General features: G+C 41.5%; 1 protein-coding gene and 1 long non-coding RNA gene across 2 annotated transcripts in view; one reads left to right on the top strand and one right to left on the bottom strand.

Annotated features, from left to right (window-relative positions):
• The window catches only part of LOC135445204 (uncharacterized), a 305,400-nt gene extending 295,652 nt beyond the window's left edge, over window positions 1-9,748 (top strand). Inside the window, exon 10 of the long non-coding RNA XR_010439482.1 lies at window positions 8,661-9,748. This is a non-coding gene — a long non-coding RNA (uncharacterized LOC135445204). The remainder of the gene's footprint in view (window positions 1-8,660) is intronic.
• A 6,290-nt stretch (window positions 9,749-16,038) lies between these two features.
• Window positions 16,039-24,278, bottom strand: part of PHEX (phosphate regulating endopeptidase X-linked) — a 94,984-nt gene continuing 86,744 nt past the window's right edge. Inside the window, exons 19-22 of the mRNA XM_064707258.1 lie at window positions 21,494-21,559; window positions 21,277-21,381; window positions 19,503-19,579; window positions 16,039-16,350 (exon numbers count right to left, since the gene is read on the bottom strand). Of these exons, the coding sequence (XP_064563328.1) occupies window positions 16,248-16,350; window positions 19,503-19,579; window positions 21,277-21,381; window positions 21,494-21,559 (351 nt within the window). The 3' untranslated portion in view covers window positions 16,039-16,247. The remainder of the gene's footprint in view (window positions 16,351-19,502; window positions 19,580-21,276; window positions 21,382-21,493; window positions 21,560-24,278) is intronic.

Genomic DNA, 24,278 nt, shown 5'->3' on the forward strand with positions numbered 1-24,278 from the left:
GTGGTGTTACCTTTTTATACTAAAAACTATGTGTACAATATTTACAATTACTTTCCAATACCTATCACCTATGTTAGACAGTGAGCTTCTACTCTAAACCCATCTAAAAGTGCCAATATCACAGCAGAAGATGGAGGCATAGAAGAAGAAGAAGCAGAAAGGCTGGACATGCCCAGATCCCTCCATCTTGCCTCCTGAACCCCCATTCTAAAAACCCCAAAAATCTATTTTTTCACCCTGTGATAAATTCACTATCATTCTGCTTAAACTTTTGTGGCTTGTAATTCTTCATAAAAGGTTGGTAATTGTTTTTTTCCAAGGGCTAAATCAAAGGCACAGGGGTCTTGGGCTCTGTGCCAAGGTCTCTGAGCCCCCTGGGCAGGGTCTGGAGCCCTCCAGGGCAGCCAGAGGAATTTCCTGGGTTCCCACAAGGTGGTTGCAGGGATTCTCCTTTCTCAGGTGCAGGATTTTGCACTTCCCTTTGCTGAGCTTCATGAAGGTCCAATCAATGCATTGCTCCAGTCTAGCAAGGTCTCCCTCTACACAACTTGGTATGAGCTGTGAATTTTCTGAGCAGTGCACACTGTGCTATCATCCAGGTAATTTAGAGACATCAAACAGTCCTGTCCCAAATATGAGTCCCTGAAGACTATTGCAGTGACCGTCAACTAGGTGCACATTATACTATTAATTAAAATCCTTCAAGATGCATAGTGCAGGCAATTATCTATTCACCTTTTTGCTTATTGTCCACTGAGCCAAACATATCTCACCAATCTGGCTATCAAGAAACTGTGGGAAACCACACCAAAGGCTTTGCTAAAGTCAGAATACACAGCATCCAGCACTCCCTCCTCCCTGTGACTCGTCTGTCTGGTCACAGAGGGCAATCAGTCTCACCAGGCTCAAGGTGCTGCTGGTGACTCCATGCAGGCTGCTCCCAGTCACCTTCTGACATTCCAGCACCAGGACAGGACCTCCAAGAGGATTTGTTCCATAAACTTTGTCATGCCCATCAAAGCTGCCGTGGAGCAGCCCCATGGTGATGCTGGCCCAGCCCTGTGGTGCTCCCAGAGCACCCTCCTGGGCCATCTGGCTTTATGTGCCCTGCTCGCCTGAGTGCTCCCTCACTGTGTCTTCCTGTCCCTGGGCATTGCTGCAGAGGAGAATGCAGCCAGGCTCAGGTGCAGCAGAGCCTGAGGGCAGTCTGGCACAGCAGAAGAGGCAAAAAGGCACTGACCTCCTCCACCTTTTCCATGTCCTTTGTCCCTCAATCTCCAGCTGTTCTTAGCAGCAGGCTCACAATTTCTTTAGTTCTCCTTTTCCAATTCTGCTATAGAAGCCCTTCTTCTTGTCCTTCACCTCCCTTGCTAATTTAAGCTCCAGCTGCTTTTCTGGTATCTCTCTGTTTTCTTATATTAGAGTAAATTAGATAAATTCATCCCATTGGTAGTAAGAAAAACTCTGAGGAAGAACTCACTGGAGCCATTCACACAAGGGAAATAGCCAAATGCATCTAAATCTTTCAAGACTTGGGAGCAGATGGAAAGGGACAATTTCCAGATGCCAACCCTCCATGGAAGATTTCAAATCCTCAAAGAAAACAGCTCATAGAAAATTCATCTTATAAGAAACATCAGAGAAAGAAAAACCATTGTTCTCTTCTGTTACTGTGCAGCTCAAATACTTTCCCAAATTCTGACTCTTGCTCTATAATTTTAACTCTCAGTGCACGCTAATTACCAATTGTATTTTAACATTCTGTCAGCACATTATATCTATTTCCACTAAGAAAACTTTTGGGTTTTTTTCCCATGGCACATTAAGATAAGCACTTAATTAATTAAGCTGCCCAGAATTGAATGCAGATGATTGGGTGTGCTACCACTTCTGTCAAGTATGAAACATCATTGTTTGGAAAGATGTCAGGCAGCTCAAAAAAAAAAAAAAGTTCCATGGTTCAGTACATACTCAAGGGACAAATCACTGTGTCCTTCACGTCCTTGCTCTCTCAGGACTTCCTAGGAGAATCTTGGTGCAAATAAAATTTTGGAAAACTATAAGAGTGTCCTCTTAGTCTTCACAATGAAAGACTACAGTATTTTCAACATGCAAATATTAAAACTCTAGAAGATGAAATGTGTTTTCAATCTTTTCTTTGGAGATTTTAGTTTGCTGTCAGGTAATAATTTTCATATTTCTTGTGAACTATGCTGTTACTCATAGAGGGTTCAACAATTCACTGTCTTTGCTATGAGAAATTTTTGACATTTTCTCATTAAGCATATCAAGTATGAAAATAGCAGAAAGAGAAAACAGTAACTATCAAAGAAAGACTGGACTCTTTCCTTTTTTTCAAGTAACTTTCCAGACTGAGGTTGTCACTGTAGAGCTAAGAGTACAGTTCATATCAGCTGTCCTGCCAAAATTATCTCCTCTTCCCTTTGATGGTAAATGTTTTATCTCTTTTTCTTTTGAACTTTTTGCCCTGATGCAGAAGGAAAGTGTTCCAGTTTCGCTTCATTTTCCACAAAACAAAGCACACACCTAGTCACACATCTGCTGCTTGGTACAATAATGCCCAGAGCCATCCTGGCTCCTCCTTTGGTCCCTGCCTTCGGGCACATTTCTATTTCTGTGGCAGGGATCTGAGGCAACAGGTTTTCAACAGTGTTACAGCTTAAAATGGCAAATGGGGCATTGCTTTGAAGCTGTCCATTTATCCATCCCCTCTTGCACTGATGTACTTTGCTCCTCTGGGATAATGTGACTATTACCTCCTTGATTTCCTACATCATGCATGTTTTTCCAGCTCCTGAAGCTTCTTCTTACATCAGCTTGAGAATCACCATTCTGTTTCTCATTTCATGTGGTATTTTGGCTTGTGCCCTCTTGCATTCAAATATTGAAGATCTCTATCACAGTTTCACATCTCTGTTTTATCACACTTGAATCTTACTTCATACATGTTGTCTGCACACAGGGAGCAGGGCTTTTCTAGTTCCTGCACTACATAATTATGGGTAGTTAATTGCTGCAAGAATTATCTGAAACTTATTTCTATATTCACATATACCAAAGCTAGCTCTTTGGGGAGTAAATGTTCCTTCTAAATAATTGTATTTGTTGGTGATATCCACCTCTGCACCAGCAGGACCAAGCAAATCTTAGGCATTCTTCATGTGTCCTTTGATATCCTGGGAACTTTAACTCTGATGAGGAGACATTCAGTGGTTTTGTTCTTTCTTTTCCCTCACTGTCCTCTTGACACCAAGGACATTTCACTCAATCACCCCAAGAGAAGGACCTGTCACCTTCAATTCTGCCTGATCTGTCTTTGTTTCCTGAGCTGTCACCTAATATAACACGAGCCCAACAAACTGATCTGGAAATGCCTTAAAATGAAAGTTTTCCACAGCAAGCATCAACCCACATCAGCCATTATGGAAAACGATATCTTCACGTGTGAAATCATCTCTCTCCAGCTAAAGCATCCCTTCGGCTCTCCTTTGTCCTGGAATTTGGTCAGGACTTAGGTGCAGCCGCATCAGCTGCTTGTGACCTGGACGTGGCACAGGGCTGGGAGAAGGGGAACAGTCTCAGGTTTCTGTGGTTGAGATGACCCTGAGGTATTAAAAGTCTTTTGTTTCCCAGCCCCACCATCGAAGAAGAAGTTGAGATTTGTTGGTTCTGCTTTTCAAGGTTTTTTATTTTTTCTTATCTATCACTTTCTTTCTCTGACCTGCTGAGATCTGCCCAGCAGGTCGGGTTGAGGTGCACTGACTGCCCTTGGGGTGGTGCTAACTTTTTATACTAAGAACTGCATGTACTTTGTTTACAATAATCTTAGACAGTCGGTCTCTACTCTAAACCAATCAAGAAGTGTCACCATCCCAGCAGAAAATGGTGGACAAGAAGAAGGAGAAGAAGGACAGGACACGCCCAGATTCCTCCATCTTGCTTCTTGACCCTCCATTCTAAAACACAAAAATTCTTTTTCACCCTGTTACAAATTAACTGTCATTCTACTCAAAATCTTGTGGCTAGTAAATCTTCACACAAAGTTGGAAATTGTTTTCCTGGACTAAAATCAAAGGCACAGGTGTTTTTGACTCCATGCCAAGGTCTCTGAGCCCCCTGCCAGGGTCTGGAGTCGCCCAGGGCAGCCAGAGGAATATCCTGGGTCCCAACACAACCATGTGCCTGTGGTCTCTTTGCTGATGCAGGTCTCCCCCCACCCAAGCTGAGCATTCCTCTCTTGGAACTCCTTTGCTTTTGGCAACACAAACACTTTAATAACTTTGCAAACACCAGTCAACTAAAAGTAAGGCTCTGAAAAGTTTTGGCACTGGGGGAGGGTTGGAAAGACTAGTTAGGCAACCATTATTATTAACAGAAAAAACAAAGCTAAATTTTTACCTAAATTTCTCCATCTAACACGTAACAGAGCAAAAATGGTGTGTGCAGAGACAGCTCTGGCTCTGGACAAAAGGCACCAAATATTCTTTCACCTATAAAAGGAGACAGAGAGCAAGGCTGCCCATGAAGTCCCACATCTTTCAAGGTTTCTGTGGTTGTTTGCTCACAGAGGTGCCTGAAGGCCCTTTGGTGACCATGGGGAAGACACTCAGTGTCTGCACCGTGGTGAGAGGCTGCCCTGGCCTGTGGGAAGTGCTGTGTGAGCTGGATAAGGGTAAGAGAGCAGCCAAGCCTCAGCCTTCCAGCTGGGATATGCAGAATACCCTGCTGGGGCAGGGAAAATTTCACCAATGCTTTGCTTTAGGGTCCTTGTCACAGACACGTTTCATGAAAAATCCTTTCCTTAGGATTTTTTCTCCTGAGAAGCTGAGAGGCCTCAGTAACAAAATGTAAACAATGGTTATCTGCTGCTGTGGAATGCAACAGGTGCATCTGTGATTAGCTTCTATTCTTTTAGTATGGTTTTAATATAATATATATAATAAAATAACAAATCAAGCCTTCTGAAACATGGAGTCAATATTCTCATCTCTTCCTTCATCCTCAGACCCCTGTGAACACCGTCACAGGTCCTGACATGCACAGCACTGGGGAGAGGCTATAGGTAGGAGGAGGTTGTTGGAAAAATCTATCCAAAAGCCTTTGGGAGTGACAAGTGGCAAATTCCCACTACACACCTACAGTTCTCCTTTGTGAGGAATGGTGTAGGGTGACCCTCAGTTTTATCCAGACACCAATTGCTCCTAGTGACACAGAAAGGAGTGCAACTCCACACTCCTTCCTTGGCTGTGCCTGTACAGCTCAACTCTAAAGATGGCACTGGAGGGTTGCTTTGCAGCCCTAAGTACAGAAGGAGCAAGAAAAGAACATGAGACCCTCAAATTTAGGGGAAGACTGCAGCAGAGCAGCTAATCCCACTTGAAAGGATGGGCTCTTGTCCAATTACACATTTTTTTTTCCCAATCCACTGGGAAAGCCATTATACTGATGGCAGTCAGATTGGTGCAGCCACAGCAATCTTGAAAGCATTTAGGGTATCTTTGATTAAATGATCTAGTGGACAAAGACTGAAATTGCTTCTCTAGGAAAACCCTAGCATGGATAGGTTTTTTTTAATTAAAATGAGCTAATATGTGATTTTTGCTTGTAAAATCACATGAAAGGGAGAAAACAAAAGTGAGTAATACAAGAAAGGGAAAATGCCCCTTTGTTTTCTCTTCTGATCATCACCATACTGTTTTTTAAATCCCTTTGCTTCCCTGGGTAATCAGGTTGATTAAAATCCTCTAAAGAAATAAAACAACTGCAGAGACCTCCAAAATCACATTCTTCTCTACTGCACTGTATTATTTTCAACAGCTTTGTTTCCAAATTATTCTTTTCCCTTCATTGCCTCTGAAAGTCTATTAGTGGATTTATTAAAAGAAAGCTGAATAAGCATGCTGGATACAGCCACAGTGATTGCCTCAACACGTGTTGTTCATGCGAGCAGGTTTGAGCTGCCGGCTGTCACTGAACTGAGGCAGAACAAAGGAAAACCCAGCTGAAGGAATGAAACTGTTCACTAAAGAAAGGTTCCATAGTTTGCCCTTCTATCATATACTGGAGAGCTAAAATAATTATTAAGCTGAAGTCATACCATGACATTTTACTTCAACCCATGCTAGGAGGAGAAATGTTCCTCTCTTGTCTCTGAAATGACCTGACACCTTTCCACTGTCTGGAGTTGTGCTGCTGCTACAGGCTGTGCCTTCCTGGGAATTATCTCATCTGGGGAAGGGGGCACCCTGCTTGCTTCCCACTCCTGCTGGGTGGGGATTTGCCTGGCTGGAGGAGGGAGCAGGAATAAAGAGAGGCTGGTGCACAAAGCACACCTCACACATTAACTCACTGTGTGTACAGCACACACAGGCATTTGCACCCATGCATGGGAGGGAGGGAATGCATGAGCCCTGGCAGGAGCCCTGCATGAATGCATGAGCCCTGCATGAGCGCATGAGCCCTGGCAGGAGCCCTGCATGAATGCATGAGCCCTGCATGAATGCGTGAGTGCATGAGTGCATGAGCTCTGGCAGCTGGGTAGGTGGCACACTGTTGTGGTGTTGTGAGGGTCCCCAGGACGAGGTGAGATATGAGAATTGACTCCAAGTTCTCAGAAGCCTGATTTATTCTTTTATGATATCTATTCTATTCTATTTATTATATTATATTATGATGATATATTAAAACTATGATAAAGAAGGAGAAAGGAGATATCAGAAGGCTAGGCAAGAATGAATCATAAAAACCCACGACTGACCAGAGACTCTGACACAGCTGGACTGGGATTGATCCTTAATTAAAAACACTTCACATGGAACCAATCAAAGATGCACCTGTTGGTAAGCAACCTCCAGACCACATTCCATGCAGTCAGATTATTATTGTTCACATTTCTTTTCTGAGGCTTCTCAGCTTCTCAGGAGAAAAATCCTGGTGAAGGGATTTTTCATAAAATATCATGGTGACAACACAGCAGTCCTGCCACCCCATCAGTGCTCCTGCAAACCAAGGTGTGCCCAGTGCTTAGACAGACCTGTCTCCTCCAAGAGGAAGGGCCAAGTTCCTTCCTCTTCCCCATTCCATCAGGTTTTTCATAGGTGGGCTTCCCTAAGGAGGCAGGAGGTTTGTCTGGGTGGGATGTATTGTAAGAACGTGTGTTTTACAGGGGGACACTGTAAAGAGGTGTGTTTTACAGGGGGGACACTGTAAGAAGGTGTGTTTTACAGGGGTGACACTGTTGGAAGGTGTGTTTTACAGAGGTGACACTGTAAAAAGGGGCATTGTACCCACTGCTATAGTGGGTACTGGTGGTGGAACTACTGGTGGCTCCCCAGGGAAGGGGTTGAGTCACCATCACTGGAGGCATTTAAAGGACCTGTGGATGTACCATTTAGGGACAAGGCTTAGTGGTGGACTTGGCAGTGTAGGTTAACCATCTTTTGCAGCCTGAAGGATTCTGATTCCTCTCTGGGCAGCAGGGGTGCCCTGTTTCCCACAAGCTCTCCTTCCATGCTGCACTCCCATAGCAGTGAGTTTTGTTCCTTGCTCAGCCCACCCAGCAATCTGAGTCATCTCCAAACCAGGGGAAGGACACAGCTGCAGGCAGAGGCAGCTTTGCAAAGCTGTAACATTGCTGGAGTTTGCACAAGCAAGTGCAAGTGCTTTTATAGCCTCAGTCAGCATGAGGGCTCAAGTCTTCCCGCCTTTTTGAAAGTACTTTAATTTCTTGGTCAGGACAACAGATTTGTTTGTTTTTTCAGACAGTACCATTTTAATGCAAGTTACACAGCCAAGCACAGACCTTTTCTTGCTGAGCAGCTTTATGTGCCCGTGGTGAATCACCCATCTCCTCAGCCACCCTGCAGCCCAAGAGCACTGACCTTGCCATGGGCACCAACAGCTTCCCCTGCCACTCCAGGACCCCAAAACTTTTCTGCCTCATCATGGAGACCAAGACACTTAGGAGAGACAAATAACATTTATGGAGACAAAAATATTTATGATCTCAGTGTCATAAATAAGCCTACACTTAGTTTGATAGAGCATAGCAAGTTTATTTCAATGATTAATAGAACCATATCTGGAAAGGGCAAGTTGAAAAAGCTACTTTGCAATTCTGAAACAGTGACAAATTCACTCTTGAAATGTTTAAAAATATGAAAATGGAGTATCTGCTAAACAAGAGCAAATAGAGTAAGTCCTATGCAAATGACTGAGGACAGGGCAGATGCTGAAAATACCAGAGGCAGGAAATTTTGTTCTGCCGAGAAGAAAATGTGTGTCCCAAATAGTTTTAAATCAGTAAACTTTATATGCTATTATCCAGATGAAATAAAATGCTGGCCCCACAGACATTAATCACTCAGTGAACTCACTGAGGTCAGAGTTTTACCCTGAGACTCAATTTTTTTAAAAAACAATTCATATTTCTGACACTTTTATATGCACTCACGTAGCACAGACTTACAGACTTCCCACACTGTGCCCATATACATATATATAATCATTTATAGCAGTAATTGTAGTAATGCTTTTGTACTAATGCAATCTTTTACTGCTTTACAACACTAAAGACTTTGTAATTCCTCTTTGTCATCCTATTCAGACATTACTCCCTGTTTTGCTCTCTTCTCTTCCAGTGCAAGGCACCCAAGGCCCACTCTAGCAGAATGACATGGAAGCACATGTGTTGTCTGGTGAAGAGCAGCCCCACTCCACAAAACTCACAGATGTTTTTGAGATGCAGCAGCACTGCCTTGTTTTGCAGCACAGACCTACAAAAGCACCTCTTTATTCATTTAAAATGCCATGGTATGGAGAGTGGCTGATTCCTATGATGTGTTCGTTGGTGAAAAGAACAAAAAATACATATAAAACTAGAAATCAGTGGCAGAATTGCAGCCTTTTTAGGTGGTCTAGACGCACAAGAGAAAGCAAAGAGAAGCATCCGTCAAGCCCCAAGGCTGGTTGGGGTGAACTCTCAGGAGACAGCCCTGTGACCCCCACCAAAGGACAGAGCTCTAACACGAAGTTACAAAGGCAGATAAGTCTCCTGCACTCAGGTTTTTCTCCCAGGAAAAATAATCTGTCAAGTTATAAACCGTTCCCCTGACCCAGTCTGGGAACTCCATATCCTACAATAGTTTTTTATTTCTCATTGCATATCATGGCATAAACTCACACGTTTGTGTTTCCCTAATTTTTGTATTTGAGAATGTAAGTTTTTTGGGTTTTTTTTTGTTCTACCCAAATACTCTTTTAGTGTCAAGAAGATGTGACATCATATTTTTTTCAGATTTCTATACTTAAATGTCTGCTACTCACATTTCAGAAGAGGACTATGCATCATCCACATAAAACAACCTAAGTGGTCATTGCTCACAGCAGCACTGGTATGTTAAATAAACTTTGTGGTAGAAAAAGTTTAAGATCCCTTTTGAAGCCTTTCCCTGAGCTTTGTTTACCAGTTTGGACAGTAGATATGGATGAGATAAAATTTTTAGAGACATGTATAATAATGTACATTTCAGTTCACAACCACAGTTAATATATGCAGCTGTGAACGTGTCTAACCTCGTACTTAGAGTGTTCCAGCTTTGGTTGCTTATGGATTATTACAATTATATCATTATATCTCTTTCTTTGATCACAATTTAGTGTAACACATTATCTTGATTCTCAGTAACTTCCAACTTTGATGTTATATTTAATAAAATATAATGCTGTGCTGAAGAATCCCTGGGGTATCTTTAATTTCTTTTCTTTTTTATTAATATATATTACACTGTAAATGGGATTAAATTGTCTGATTAGTGAAGCAGGCTCTCGCTGCAGCAGTTAAACCCTGAATTCCTCAGGGTGTTCTGTAGACATTGTTAAAGCATCTTGCCAAGGTGCTGATAACCCATGAGAATTAAGCCAAACATTTCCCTTGTGCTGAGGCTGGTTTCACGCTCTGACCCCAACCTTTGCTTTGTTAATTCATCTTCCTGCACAGAAACCTTTGCTTTTGCCCTTAGAAATGTTGGAAGGCTGCACTGTAAAGTAGGAGAGAGAGCTGATGCAGGTTTTAGAGAACAACCTGCCTCCCCAAACCCAAGAGCTGTGTGGAGAGTGGCCTGCAAGGGGCTGCATCACCACAGAGCACCATCCAAAATCTGCAGCAAGAGCAACATCACCCACTGTCCCCACCAGCAGAAACTGCTCCTTGATGCTCACAGGCACGGTGCTGCCAAGAAGGGCGCCAGCACCACTGCTGGTGTGCCAGGAACCTTGGCCAGGGCAGAGCCCAGGAAAGGGAGCACCCAGCCCATGAAAGCCCAGCTGGGATGGACGAGGCCCCAGCACAGCCCCTGTGCCCAAACAGCCCTTGGCAGTGCTCAGTCATGCTCATGAGGGACATGGTGTGCTGAGCTGGAGTTCAAACCCAGGCACAGAACAAGGACCATTGTGGGATTCACATTCTCTGAACCTGAGAGAAGCAGTGAGAGAAGCAGAGAAAAGAATGATCAAAACAATTCTTATCTCATTTGCTGTACCTGTGTTGTGCCAAAATGGAATGCAATATGGAGGTTGTTTACCCAGAATGATGGTGTTTTTTTCCTTGGCCTATCAGGGCCAAGCATGTGCGTTAGGACTGTTGGGTGACAATCACGAGATTCTGTGCAGTTGAGTTGAGCTGAGTGCTTTGTGCAGATTCAGTTTAGATGTAATGTAATGTAGTGTAATATAGTATAGAATAATATAGCATAATAAAGTAATTAATTAGCTTTCTGATATCAGTGGGGTCAGATGCATTCTCCCCTATCGTCGGGGTTGACCTGATTACAACAGACTGTCTTATCAAAAACTCCTCTGGAAAATGCTTTAAAGCAGCTGCAAAGCAAAGAGTGGGCTGAGAGAGGCAGGGACTTGGGGAAGAGGAGAAGAAGGAGGCTGATAGGCAGGCAGATCGTTTCTCACTCTTTCTTGTGCTCCACTGGCTTTTGGTTGAGACAGCTCTGCCCTTCTGCAGCTTTTGCAGCATCCAGCCCTCATCCACAATAGGTCATCAGATGTTTTTTAATTACCTCCAGCAGGGTAATGAGGGCAAGTGGGCCCTAAACTCTGGCTGATGATGCCTACACAATTCTCTGACAGAGAGAGGAGGTCCTTCTTAGCCTGTCAAGCAGTAAAAGTAGTCTTGAGAACCTAAGGCCACATCATTATGCTCTTTATTACAACTCATTAAGACTATATATTATAGAAGTAATATTGTAGAATTGGATAGTGCCAAGCCAAGCAGGTTTTATCATACTGCAAGCATAGGAAAATTCTTCATCACTTCAGCTTTATTTGCTAACACATTTGTCTTTAAAACAGTCAACCAATGTACTATGCAAGTAGAAAAATTCAAATGTACAATAGACTAACCAGTAAATACAAATCAGATTAAAAAGACTTAAAAGACATTTTAAATCACTATAGTTCTGTCTCCTGGGTTCTCAGGCTTTTAACATTTCACTGACAGATACATGTGTGTATATATATATATATATATATATATATATATATATATATACACATATATATATATATATATACATATAACATTGTTATGAGATATACTTCCAAGTCTTTAATTGAATAATACTCAATGAGAAGTTATATGCAGACCTACCTGATTACTTTATAAATTATTCAACCAATTAGTGACATGATAATGTTCCTACCTAAAGAATAGTGAAGTCCAGCTGCACAGGGCATGAGGCAGAGTTTTATAATTCAGCTGAGTTTTTTGGTCCTTTGGTGTCCAGACCCAGCTTGGACATCATTTATGTACCTAAGCAGTTTATACAGGTGAATAGCACAGCTGCCTTTTTAGAGAGCTTAGTCTTCCACAATATGATCAGCAGAAATGTTCACAGTGTATAAACTGGTGTTTTAACATTTCAGGCTTACACAAAACAAAAACAAAACAAAACAAAAATCTAGACTAGATTAACTAGAAGAGAATAGGTTTCCATATTTTTATGACCTGAAGAAGGAGAGATGGGACAGGAGTAGAGGTTGTTTCTTTATGTCTACACAGTAGAAAAATATTTCGTCAGATTTACAAAGGTAAAAATGTTTCATTCATAGGTGACCCCTCCTGGTCACTGCAGAAGTAGATTACTGAGCCAACAAGAAGAAACATTTCCCAATATAACTGATATATTATTTGACAATTAAGCAAAATAACAATTTTAAAGCTCCGGGAAAAGGATATATGTGGTGAAGGATTTTTTGCATAGATGTAATAAGTGAACCTGAGAGCAATGCAGGAAGGCACTGCTGGCACAGACCCAGGAGGCACAACCAGGTGCTCTGATAAAACAGAGGCAATAGGCAGAGCCCTCACAAACCATCACACATGTCTTGGCTGTCTTTGATGGCAAAAGTTTCAAGAACTTTTTAAATTACCTTCTGCTTTGCTTTCCAAATGGTACCTAAGCAGCTTATCCAAAGTGAACTGTAAATTGTATGATGAACTCTTTGGTTTGAGGTAAAAAGCAGCAGGTGAGGCAGGCCAGGGTCCTTGTGTGGACACAGGCAAGACCTAAACCCCGAACAATGAGATCCTGAGTCAACAGCAAGAATTTCCTGAATTAGAATACAACTGATGAACGTACCAGTCAGCAGCAAGGACTTCTGGCTTCCCCCAGCAGTGTGTGGGTGCCCTCTCAGCTGCCAAAATCAGGGTACAAAATCAGGTCATGCTCTCTCTTCCTCTCTCCCAGTGCATTGCCCCCCAAAACACCCAGCTCCCTACTGTCCCCCCAGCCCCAACCTGGCCCCTGCCTGCTGCAGGAGATGGCCCAGCAAGGATGAAAGTTTGCAGTGGTTCCTGTGCCATTGGGAATACACACACTACCGTGCAGAAATCCCTGGTATTAAACATGAAAGACCTGAGCCTAACAGGGAGCAGGAAGAGTGACATTTAAAGCAAGAAACATCAGACATTTTAGAAAAAAAATCTAATCCAGTACAGAGAAACAACTTCATAAATCACAAAATAACAGAATCTGTCCCACTGGAAAATAACCATGAGAGAGGAATTCTTGCAAATACATCTCTGATTTGAGAGATAAAATTAGAAAACACAGAGTTGACTGTTGTGAAACTGTCTTTGCATATTCCAGTAATTTATAAAATCCAGATAAGTGCCTGAGTTGATGTCCTGATTTTTCTGAGGACAACAACCATATTGGTACTACCTTTAATAGGGCCAGGACATCAACCCTGAACTTTGTGCTGTTGATCCAAAGCAGCCAACATCAAGTTGTGTCAGTGCTCGTATGAGCACAAAAATGAAGTCAGTACATACTCAGCTTCCTAAGCAACTTTCTCATTAGGCAGCAAACAGTATCCCTTTGCTAAAGACCCATACCTGCTTGTTTGAGAAAAAGCTCCATGAAAATACTGCCACCATTATTTATGGGCAAAATACTTCCAGGAAAAAAATTTAGTAGTGGCAATTCAAATGATAAATTGTAATCTGTGGAACTCAGGAACTGAGCTGGAATTCAGGAAGGGAAAATGCTTTCCTCTTAAGAAATCTTTGACTTTTTCAGGAAAAAAAAAGTAAAAGAATGTTCTGGTCCCAAATCACAATATTTTGTTTCTAAAAAGAGGCAACATAGCCTTAAGGACAGGAATGTCTGCTTCCTTCACTCTGGAAGGTAGTTTGAGATCTGTCCTTTTCCATAAATTATGCTTCCATTATGACCCCCTTCTTTCTAAAGACACACAGGAAAATAACCCAATTTGTTTCAGTTAGTTAGCTTCAGTAAACCTTCCTCCACCATGACTGTTGGACAATCACAGATTCATAGAATGATTTGGGTTGTAAGGGGCCTTAAAGACCAACTTATTCCAGCCCCCTGCCATGGGCAAGGTCACCTCCTTGCACTTCCACCAGGTTGCTCAGAGTCCCATCCAACATGGCCTTGAACATTTCCAGGGATGAGACACCCACAGCTTCTCTGAGCTGTTCCAGTGCCTCAGCACCCTCACAGTAAAGACTTCCTCCTGGCATCTAATCCAAAGCTACTCTCAGTTTACAGCCATTGCCCCATGTCCTGTCACTACATGCCCCTGTGAAAATCCATCTTTCTTTGAGCCTCCCTTCAGGTACTGAAGGCTGAAATTTAGGTCACACCGAAGCTTTCCCTTCTCCAGGCTGACCAATCCAAATTCTCACAACATTTCCTCATAGGAGGGTGCTCCATCCCTCTAATCATCTTGGTGGCCTCCTCTCCCTTCCTCAGCCTGCTGCCCTCAGTGCTTTGGATGCAGCCCAGGACAGTGTTGGTTTTCTGGGCTGCACGTGCCTGTTGTCATGTCCAGCCTCTCACCCACCAGCACCCCAAGTCCTGCTGGGCAGGGTCACCCTTGATCTGTTCATCCCCAGACTTTGTTGGTACCAGGAGTTGCCCAGACCTGGGTGCAGCCCCTTGCACTTGGTCTTGTTAAACCTCATGAAATTCCCACGAGCCACTTCTCATTGTCCAAGTCCCATTGGATGCCATCCCATCCTTCAGGTGTGACAACCACTCCACGCTGCTTGGTGCCATCTGCAGACTTGCTGTGGGTGCACTTAATCCCTTTATTTGTCATTAATGAAGATATTAAATGGCACTGGTGCCAGCATGAACCTCTGAGGGGCACCACTTGTCATTGATGTCCCTTGGAATTCTGAGCCATCACCCTCTGGACCATCCAACTAAGTCCTTTTCCAACAGTATTTGGCCATCTTTACAAGACCAATCCTTGTAAAAAAAAAGTTTCTCTTACTAACATTTCTATACTGATAAAATAAAATAAAAGCATATAAAAATTATTTTTTGTATATATGTATATACACATGTATATTACTCCATATAGATTTGCAGTAATTCAATCAGTCTAAAGAAAGTCCTTTTGAGATAATTACACCATGTAAAAATGAAATAATGCACAAGGTATAAATATATACCACTCATATAGGTACCTTTCTGATAGGAAGAAAGAGCTCTGTGTGTGCATCCTCCCTCACCCTGCATCTCATCCCCCCCAGTAATAGTTATGAGTTAAAGTTTTTCTGCTATAAGAAAATATCTTTTCATGAATATTCTTATAAATCAAATTGAAAACTCAGCTTTAGGTCCTCTACTCCTCCTTGCCTTTTTTAACTAGACAAGTCAAATGATGCTGGTGGTCTGTTTTTCTGTCACAAACTCTTACCTTAAAATCACAAGTCATCCTGCCCCATCCAGAACATGAGGGCGAACACACACACTACTTAAAATGCCATGTAAGACTCAGAAACAATAAAATCCATCATTTAAAACTGGTATAGTATTTCTGGCTTTAAAAAAATAAATGTAGATGAAGCTATCTTCAGCACAAGGTGCTGGGAAAAAAACTGCCTACACTGTAAACCAGAATAAATGCTGCAATATTTATGAGTATCGTGGTGCTGGGAATCCCCTCTGAGAGCCTCTGATTTTCACCATACATTGATTTTTATCATAAGCTGTTCTAAAATTAGAAGAGGCCATGATCTGACAAGCATCCTTTATGTTTTAGTCCTACAGATGAATACCATGAGGTACTTTCTCAGCTTGAAACTGTTCCAAAACCAGAGGCACTAATCTGACATATTAAACTGAACTAATATAAAGTCTTGTGTCTTTACATCATGCAAAATCATTTATGGCATGCTGGGCAGTGACAGCTTAAGTTATGAAAATGCAGTATCACGCAGCAGATCAGAGCTGGCTTTATAGCAGGTCTCATGAATTTCTTCATCCAGAAAGAATAAATTTTACTGTGGGAGCATTCTGCATAGAACCCCTGCAGAGCAATAGATTAAAACTGGATTTTAGCATTTACATCTTGCTCAACTATAAATCAGGAATTAGAATTGATAATGGCAGTTATCCATCAACAGCAGTGATACTGCAGATGAGCTGGGTTAAAAGGAGTTACTTTTTATTATTATACTTAAAGAAAAGCTCTTCTATTTGGAATGTTTCTAGGCTCTAAGTAAGGAATGATCGGATCCATGCAGATCGTCAATATGGGTGAGGAAGATGCATCTGAAGTAACACCTCTCCATATTTCAGAGCATCATTCTGAAATTCTGGCTGTGGGTTTGAGCAGTTCAGTTGCAGGCTCCTGAGACAAGGGCTGTCAGGAACAGCTACCAGGGCTGGCAGGAACCACTACCAGAGCCGGCAGGACTGCACCCCGCGGTTCATCGTCGTGTTCGCCGCGCAGTTGAACGCCTTGCGGAACTCCTCAAAGTTGCTCATGGATCCGATCACTCTGCAAAGAGAAAGGTGATTGACATGCAGGCTGCCTTTTGTCAAACACTACAGGTCTGCAAATGTTTCAGTGTTTTCACTTCAAGCTGAATTTTCAGGCTTTCATATCATTTTCCCCGCAAATAAAACCAAAAGGTTCAGGAGAAGGGCTCCCAGTTAAAGTTAATATGAAGCAAATATAGTTTCATGCTTTGAGAAACATCTTCCTTTGCTAGAAACTTTAGGAAAACCAAATTCATATTGTGATAGTGTATCCTTTAGAACAATTTTCTAGTGTAACCCTTGCAGCACAGGTGGGAGATCAGCAGTAGCTGTGCAGGGTGGAATTGTTCTTCCAGCCCTGCCAGACAGCTGCAGTGCAGCAGGCAGGAGGATGTCAGCACACACTGGGCTTGTGCTGGCAGTGGTTTCATGAGGCTCCAGATTCTCCTAACAGCATGCTCTGCCCACCCACACACATCCACACCCACACACACTGGCTCCCTGGGACTTTACAGCTCTTGTTGGGCTGCTCAGCCTTGCACCTGCGAGCATCCTGACTCCTCTGATATTTTGGAAATATATTTTCTGAGCCTGCTGCCCTGAACAGCCCCCACGCTCTCTTGCTTCTACCACAGGTGGTGTGATACTGAAAGAGCAGCACCTCCCTGCCTGACACAAGGTGGACAATGTGCCTGCATTCCAGACTGGCACCTTTGGGCATAGGGGAAGAGCTGGTCCTTGCATGCAGTCATCCTTGGCTCCTGCTTTCATGTCTGCATTATTTGGTGCAGTCAGAAACTATTATTTTACCTTTGCTAGATTGCAATTGTGTTTGCTTTTTTTTCCTATGCTTTCAACCATCTTGGGATTTACTAACCTGAAACTTGTAATGGTTGTAAAGAGTTTTCTGAGTTAAAAACAGAAAACACATCTCCTGTGATAGCAATTGTATACCTTGCCTCTGTTATGCAGTGAGGAAGCACTTTTCTATATTGCAGACAATTTGTTTCTCAGTATAGCTCAGCATGGTAGAAAATATTCTTATTACATTGATTAGACTTTCTGTGAGTAAAAAAATTGCAGTCATCTGGCACAAAAATGCCTAAAGGTCAGTTTTGTAGCAAAGATTACCAAATTAGGTTAGGCTTCAAATAAGATACGCAGCTTTACTGTAAAAAAAAAAAAAATTGCAGATACATATTCAGGGGCTGGAACAGCAAGAGTTGGTCATGCAGAGCTGCTGCTGATGTTGGTGGGAGTTCTGCCTGCCATGCCAGGGATTTCAATCTGAAATTGGCATTCAAAAATAGCAAAGACACATGCTAATACTGAAAATCTGCCAATTAAAAACAAGTAAACCTGGAATTTATCCAGTGAAAAAATCTTTATGTGTGCATGCATGCCACTTTTCTACCCATGGTTTGATTTTGCCACTCATTAACTGAAATCAGAGTGGAGTGTCTGGATTTCATCCCACTGAATTATAGCAGAGACACCTTTCCTTGAGCAGGTCACACTGGCCTCCCTTGTAATCAATAGAAAGATGTACTTGCAGAGTCTAAGTAATTTAAATTTATTACCTGCTGAAAGATTATTTATATATATATTAACTTCTAAAATGACATTTCCTTTTTGACTTTGAAGAGAAACTGGTGTGAGTAGTTCAGATGCATACATCTGTGCTCAAGACATGTGTTGTTCATTTCTATAATTTTTATTGTTACCTTTTATGATTACTTTTAAAAGGGCTGTTTGAGCTTTTTTGACAGAAAGAGCTGTCAGTGTTGGAGCTAGCTGTATTGCAGTTATGCTTATAATGGTCTTGGGACATAAATGAAACCAAGCTGAGAGAAATAGATTTTTTTTTTAGCCCAGCTGATATGATTTGCAAGGAGACAAGCACCACTGCTGTTTTTCAGTTGTGAAACAGAAGCCAGTTCTCAGTATCTCACACAAAAACTAAGAAAAAGTTTTGTTTATATTTTCTAGATCTCAAATTAACCTAAGCTCTGAAATTTTCTTTCATAGCCTGATGCCTTCAGGAGTTTTCCTAATAAATACTCTATCTCTAGAGTTCCATGTGTATCACCATCTCATGGGAATGTAGCTATGAAACTCTTCAGAATATAAATATATGTATAGATAAATAAACCTGAGGATTTTAAAAGACAACAGATGGTTATTTTACCAAAATCTTAATATGGGTAGGAATTATGAAAATAATATCTCTGTAGGCTGAAGGTCAGCCTGATGCTCCTCATTGTCATGATGTATTTTCAATGTCAAAAGGCATACAGATTTGCATACTGCACTACTCACTAGCTGGTATAACACTCTTTCAGTCAACAGAAAGTGGTGAGATTCTCTAGAATGCAAATAATCCACTGTATTGTGTGAATTTTGTTGTGGATATAACATCCTTTGTCCAAATAAAGAGGTAATGTAGTACTTGACCAAGAGCAAACACAGAATTCTGAGTTAAGTAAATGCAACTAACATAAATCCCAACAAACCCAACATGTTCTTGGTGAAGAAGCAGAAAAATAAACTCAGGCTTCCTAATTCCTATGTGGTCTCTAAAATTTTCCCCTTCCCATGGCAGGGAGTTCATGAGTGTCTGTGGCCAGAGGAGCCTTTTGGCCAGGACAGGCTCCCTCTGTTATGGCTGGACCACCACAGCTCCTTCAAACAAAGCATCACTGGAAGGCCAATGGAGGAGTCAGGGCTTGGACTGAACTCAGGGCACATTTTGCTTTGCATTATCAATGTAATTCAAGGTCGAGACGAAAGAGCTTTTAATGAACTCCGACGGATTAAATCAAGGCCCCTCCTTATATTCACTGTTTTCTAAGCTGGAATTGCTTAAGGAATGAAAGTGATAGATGAGGCATTTCAGGAACTCAGGCCATGATTACAGGACATCACAGGGATCAGAGTGTGTTCTGGTTCAAATGCTTTTGAAGGTAGATGCAAGCTCCTCAGTTTTACAGAAGAGCATTTATAATAGTGAGAGATAAGCTAATAAAAGCAGTTCAATTTCCATCTGAACCAAGAGCACAATCCAATTTTGTGCTTGCTCTTAAACCCCTCTTAAAATGCTATATTTCTGCACTTCTGTTCTGCAGTGATTGATTCTGTGTGTACACTGAGGAAATACCATATTTGCACTACCTGAACTGAGGAGGGCTGTGAGCTCCAGTATATATTTGCTCCCTCGCAGATTCCGGTCTAAAGGCATTGCATCTTACCTAATAAAAAAAAAAAAAAAAAAAGAGAAACAGGCACATTATCTGGGATGACTTTTTATGCACAGCAAAATGTAATGTCACTGTTCTTAAGATGTCCATTACTTATAAAATACATGAAATGGAAAGTGGAAAGGCACCATAAACTCCTACTTTGTTTCACCTTTGCCAATCTGAAGTTTGCTCTTGTTTTTCAAATCCCTTAATGGATCCAGTGTCCACCCACTGTTTTTCTCTACACACTCTTTCACATCATCTAATCACAGTCACTTTACTAGTTCTTTTTTTGAAGTTCTCTATAATGGCAGCTTGTCTTTCAGTTTGTTTTGCAGCATCTCACACCTTAATAATTACCACATATACTTCTTGGTCTCAAAACTATATAATGTGTATAAAAGGTACACATAATAATGCTTATCATCTCTAGAACTGCTGCTATATTACCTGATATATTTATGCCATATTGGAATGTCAGTTTCTTTTGAAATTACACATATTCCACATTTCCATCAGTGGTCTCCAGTTCCCTGTTCCTGATAAGATGCTTAATTCAATCATAACTGACCAAAAAACAGGGTAGATAGAATATTTGCACAACTGAATAACTCCTCTTATGCTGTAACCATTGCATGAGAAATATCCTTTAAACTGCCCCTACCTTACCTAAGCCTCTACATTAAATGTTCCTATCAACAAAATCCTTTAAGCTAGATTGCCCATAGGATTTCAGTGGACTTCAGTGCAATTTTTTCTGGCTGAACACAGTCCTGACATTTTATAAAAGTCCGTTGAGTCTCTTGAGCTTTGTGAAAATAGACTGAGCTCGAGGGCACCTTGCGTACACTGCTCTCACTGTGAGTGTGCCCTCCCTGTGAGGGATCACTGAAAATATGATTTCTGCAGTGGTCCTGTAAGAGTCCCAGATGTTCCCTACAGTGTGAAAATTTTCTTGGAGAAAAACTGACATAAGGTGAAACTTTATTCAGCATAAACAATGAAAACGAAATATTTTCTTTGTTCAATATGGTCAAACTGAAACAGCCACAGGCCCACAGACTGCTACACTGACTCTCAGCTGAGAAATTATTTTCAGTCAGGACTGGTTGCATTGGATCCTGTTTTTTCAGTTTGGGATGATTCATTCCTTCTACTAGTGACAAAGTTTTACAGCCTTTTACTTCTTATGTAGGGAGTTTGCCCCAATTTGTTTACCCAAATAAATACTTTCTGATCCTCCCTCACTCTATGTTTTTTTCTAAAAGTCTCACAGCCGTTATCAAAGTTTTGTCACAGCATATTTAGTGTACAGCTGGAAAAAAATAAACTAAGACTTTCTTCAATGCTGCTTGGTTCCCTTGAACAATGTACACAGTGACAAATGGTGTGAGTTAAAATTGAAGGAGGCTGAGGAGTCAATACATGCAGGAAGACCCTTTTAGTGCAGAGAAGTAGAAAAAAGAAAGAAAGTTGCTGTGACAACACTGCAAAACCAAGAATCATTTCAGCAGTTCTGGCACCATGAGTTGTTGAGGACAAAGAGGGAAACAGAAAGAAATAATAATTGTGGGAGAAGTCTCTGCTTATACTTTCAAAATCTGTGTTTGGGTGATGCAGATTGCTGAAAACAAAGAAGCTCATCTCTGCACTGCACATTGTTCAAGTTAATAGATGGGGATATGAAACACATTTGTTCTACTCACATGGGCATAACTCAGAAAGAAAAGCTGGTTATGTGTGAACTCAAGGCCTGGCAGTAAAGGCTCTTCTTCTCCTCCCCTCTTTTCTGTAATCCATTTCCTGTATGCCTGATAAGAAAGAGATACTAAGTGCCTTTCAGCAACATGCAGATAACCACAGCTTTTTTATTATTATTATTTTTAAGTAACATGATGCTTCAGATATTTTCCATCTACTTACTCTGAAAGCTTCTCGCAGACCTCCATTATCTGCAATGTTCTCTGCCAAAGTTCTCTTCCCTTTCACCTTGGCAGAATGAAAGAACATCAATCATTTGACCCATTTCTGAACTTCCTACTTGATCAACTTCAAAAAGAGGGGGAAAAGTAAAACACAGCAAGAACAACTCAGTCAATTTGAACCAACTTTGGTTAAGAAAATTGGATTTTGATGTGAAAACTGCCAGTAAACTATTTCCTGTGATGAGTTATCCTGGCTCTGGTCATAGATCGCTGTAGCACAAAATATAGTAGATAGAATGCACTTAAGAATCCAGTCCCTGATCTTTGAGCTCAGTGTCAGTAATTGGCCCCTAAGGACTGTTTATATCTGGTGACATGTGACATCCAGTAGCCTCTTAAACTTTTATCTAAAAGGCTATATTTATTTCTCTACAGAACTCTTAATATGCTACTGGGATGCAAAAATAACTCCTAAGTCTTAACATAAATAAGCTTAATTAAAAATAGCTGTCAGAATCAAAATTGGTAGTATATTCAGTGCTCTAAAAATATCTGCAAAGGAGATTCCTATTGCTTGTCCTGGGTACTGATTCCAAGATCAGGAGCAATAGCAACAAGAATGTGTTGTGGGAAACTGCACAATATAAACTTTGTGAGGAAACTGGTCTCCTGGCATTACCAAGTTCAATATCACTACAAAGAAATCCTAATTTCTGCTGAAGTGGCATTATCTCTACTCACCCAGCCAACTAAGGTCCTTGTGTTACCAACTGTATTTGTAATTAAGCAGTTTTACTCTCTCCTGTGCCTCAAATAAACGAGATAATTGAGCACGGTTTTGAGCAGGGCTCTGAAGGTCAATGCTGGCTGCAGCCATCAGCTCTCCCCTGCCACAGGGATCAGTTCAGTGGGGTTGGCATCAGGACTCATTTCAGGATGGAAAATGAGGGGAAAACTCAAGGGAATGGCCAGGAACTTGTGCACAGCCCCACACTCAGTGCAGATAAGCATCCAGATTGGACTGGGACACTTGGATGCCTTGCGTACAACATACAGGAAAAATGGGAGCCACAGAGGAAAGTGCAGCCCTTTCCTGTCAGCTCTTCCTGCTCTCAGGAGGGTGGAGATGGAGTGAGAGAGAAGCTTTTAGGAGAAAAGGTGCTGGGACACTAGGGACAGACAGCACACATCTGCCTTTTCCTCTGGCCTTCCTGCTCGCACATTTCACTGGCACTGGGCTTGTGAGGAGACTGACTTGGAGCACAAGACCAGAGTAACCTAACAGGGCCACAGGCCACCTAAAAAGTGGAAGAATTCTTTCTGCTGATCTCAGGCAGCTGGGGATCAGGTATTTGAGACTACTCTGCACAGGGAGGTTGTGGCAGGGATCACGGACCATGATAAACCCTTTATTTGATGAGATGACTTTATGTGATTATTGCACTCTGAAGTTATTTCTATATCACTTTCTTTCATTAGGTTTCTTTTCTGGACACATTTTTATTGCATACCAAATGAGAAGGAAGAAGAATAAATAGGTTTCTTAATCCATGAAAAATATTCATACAAGGGCAAAAAACCTGCAGAGTATCAATGCAAATGACAGGCCAAAATTATAATAATAAAAGGTCTTTGCTGGCATAGCTCTTCCTACAAAAGCTATAAAATATGTCAGAAAATTGGAAAAATCTTATATCATCTAAAAAGTGCTTTTGGTTATTCTGTGGATAAAGAAGGAATGGGATGACAAGGCTGTGGGTAACTGTGGTCTCTCTAGTAAGGCCACGGACTTCAAAGGCAGTATCTACACTGGGAGGAAATTCAGACCTACCTCATCTCAAGAGACAGTGCCAAAGTTAAAGGGGATGGCCAAGCCAATGGCAGAGCATGGGAAGAGCTCAGCCACATCCTTGGGGAAGGTTTTAAGGATCTTCTTTGTGTGGCATTTTTGTAATGACAGTTTTTACCCTACAAATATTCAGGAATGAGCCTGAGAATTTTCATTTGCAAATTAGATTGTTATGAATTATTTCAAGTCTGAGTTGCTGGACTTCAGACTAGACCACAATATGGCTTTGTTATCTCTGAGATCAGCACAAACAAGCCTGGGAAAAGTGCTAGAATTATTGATAAGAATTTAATGGGTCCTCACTATTGTTTAAAGGCAAAGATGTACTAGTATCTGTAAAATTTAGGTAGAGGTGATAGAATTGAGTTGGGACTGAAGTATGTGTTTTATCCTGAAAACTAAGATTAAAATCGTGTCCCAGACAACATCACTGGAATTTCAGCTATTCATTTCTGAAGGTCTGGGACATATCCTGCCTATCCTCATTTTGAACACACATATGAATGTACACATCTTCAGGGAAGCCCATTCCTTTGATAGACAACAAAACAAAAACAATTCCCTTGCACTTTCTCAATCCTTTTCTAGGAGCTACTGCTGTCATATTCCCTTGATTAAACATACAAATGGGGTCTGTGTGCACACATGGAAGAAATAGCAGGAGTTGAATATGAAATAAAGTGGGGCTTATGCATCCATTTTATAGCTGCAATAAATAACAGGCAGAATTGTTAAAGGAATCTATAAAACATGCTATTATATTCTTTCTAAAAGAGTGACCGCTCAGTTTTCATTACAGACTTCATCTTCAGAAGACATTTAACACGCTGACAATAATTAGACCAGCCCTGCTGAGTGACTTCATCCTCTTCCTCTGATTCCAAAATGATGTGATGGAGAGAAATGGTTTAACCCTGTCACCAGGGTGTGGGTA

This window comes from Zonotrichia leucophrys, chromosome 1 (assembly GCF_028769735.1).
Source record: "Zonotrichia leucophrys gambelii isolate GWCS_2022_RI chromosome 1, RI_Zleu_2.0, whole genome shotgun sequence".
NCBI classification, from domain to species: domain Eukaryota; kingdom Metazoa; phylum Chordata; class Aves; order Passeriformes; family Passerellidae; genus Zonotrichia; species Zonotrichia leucophrys.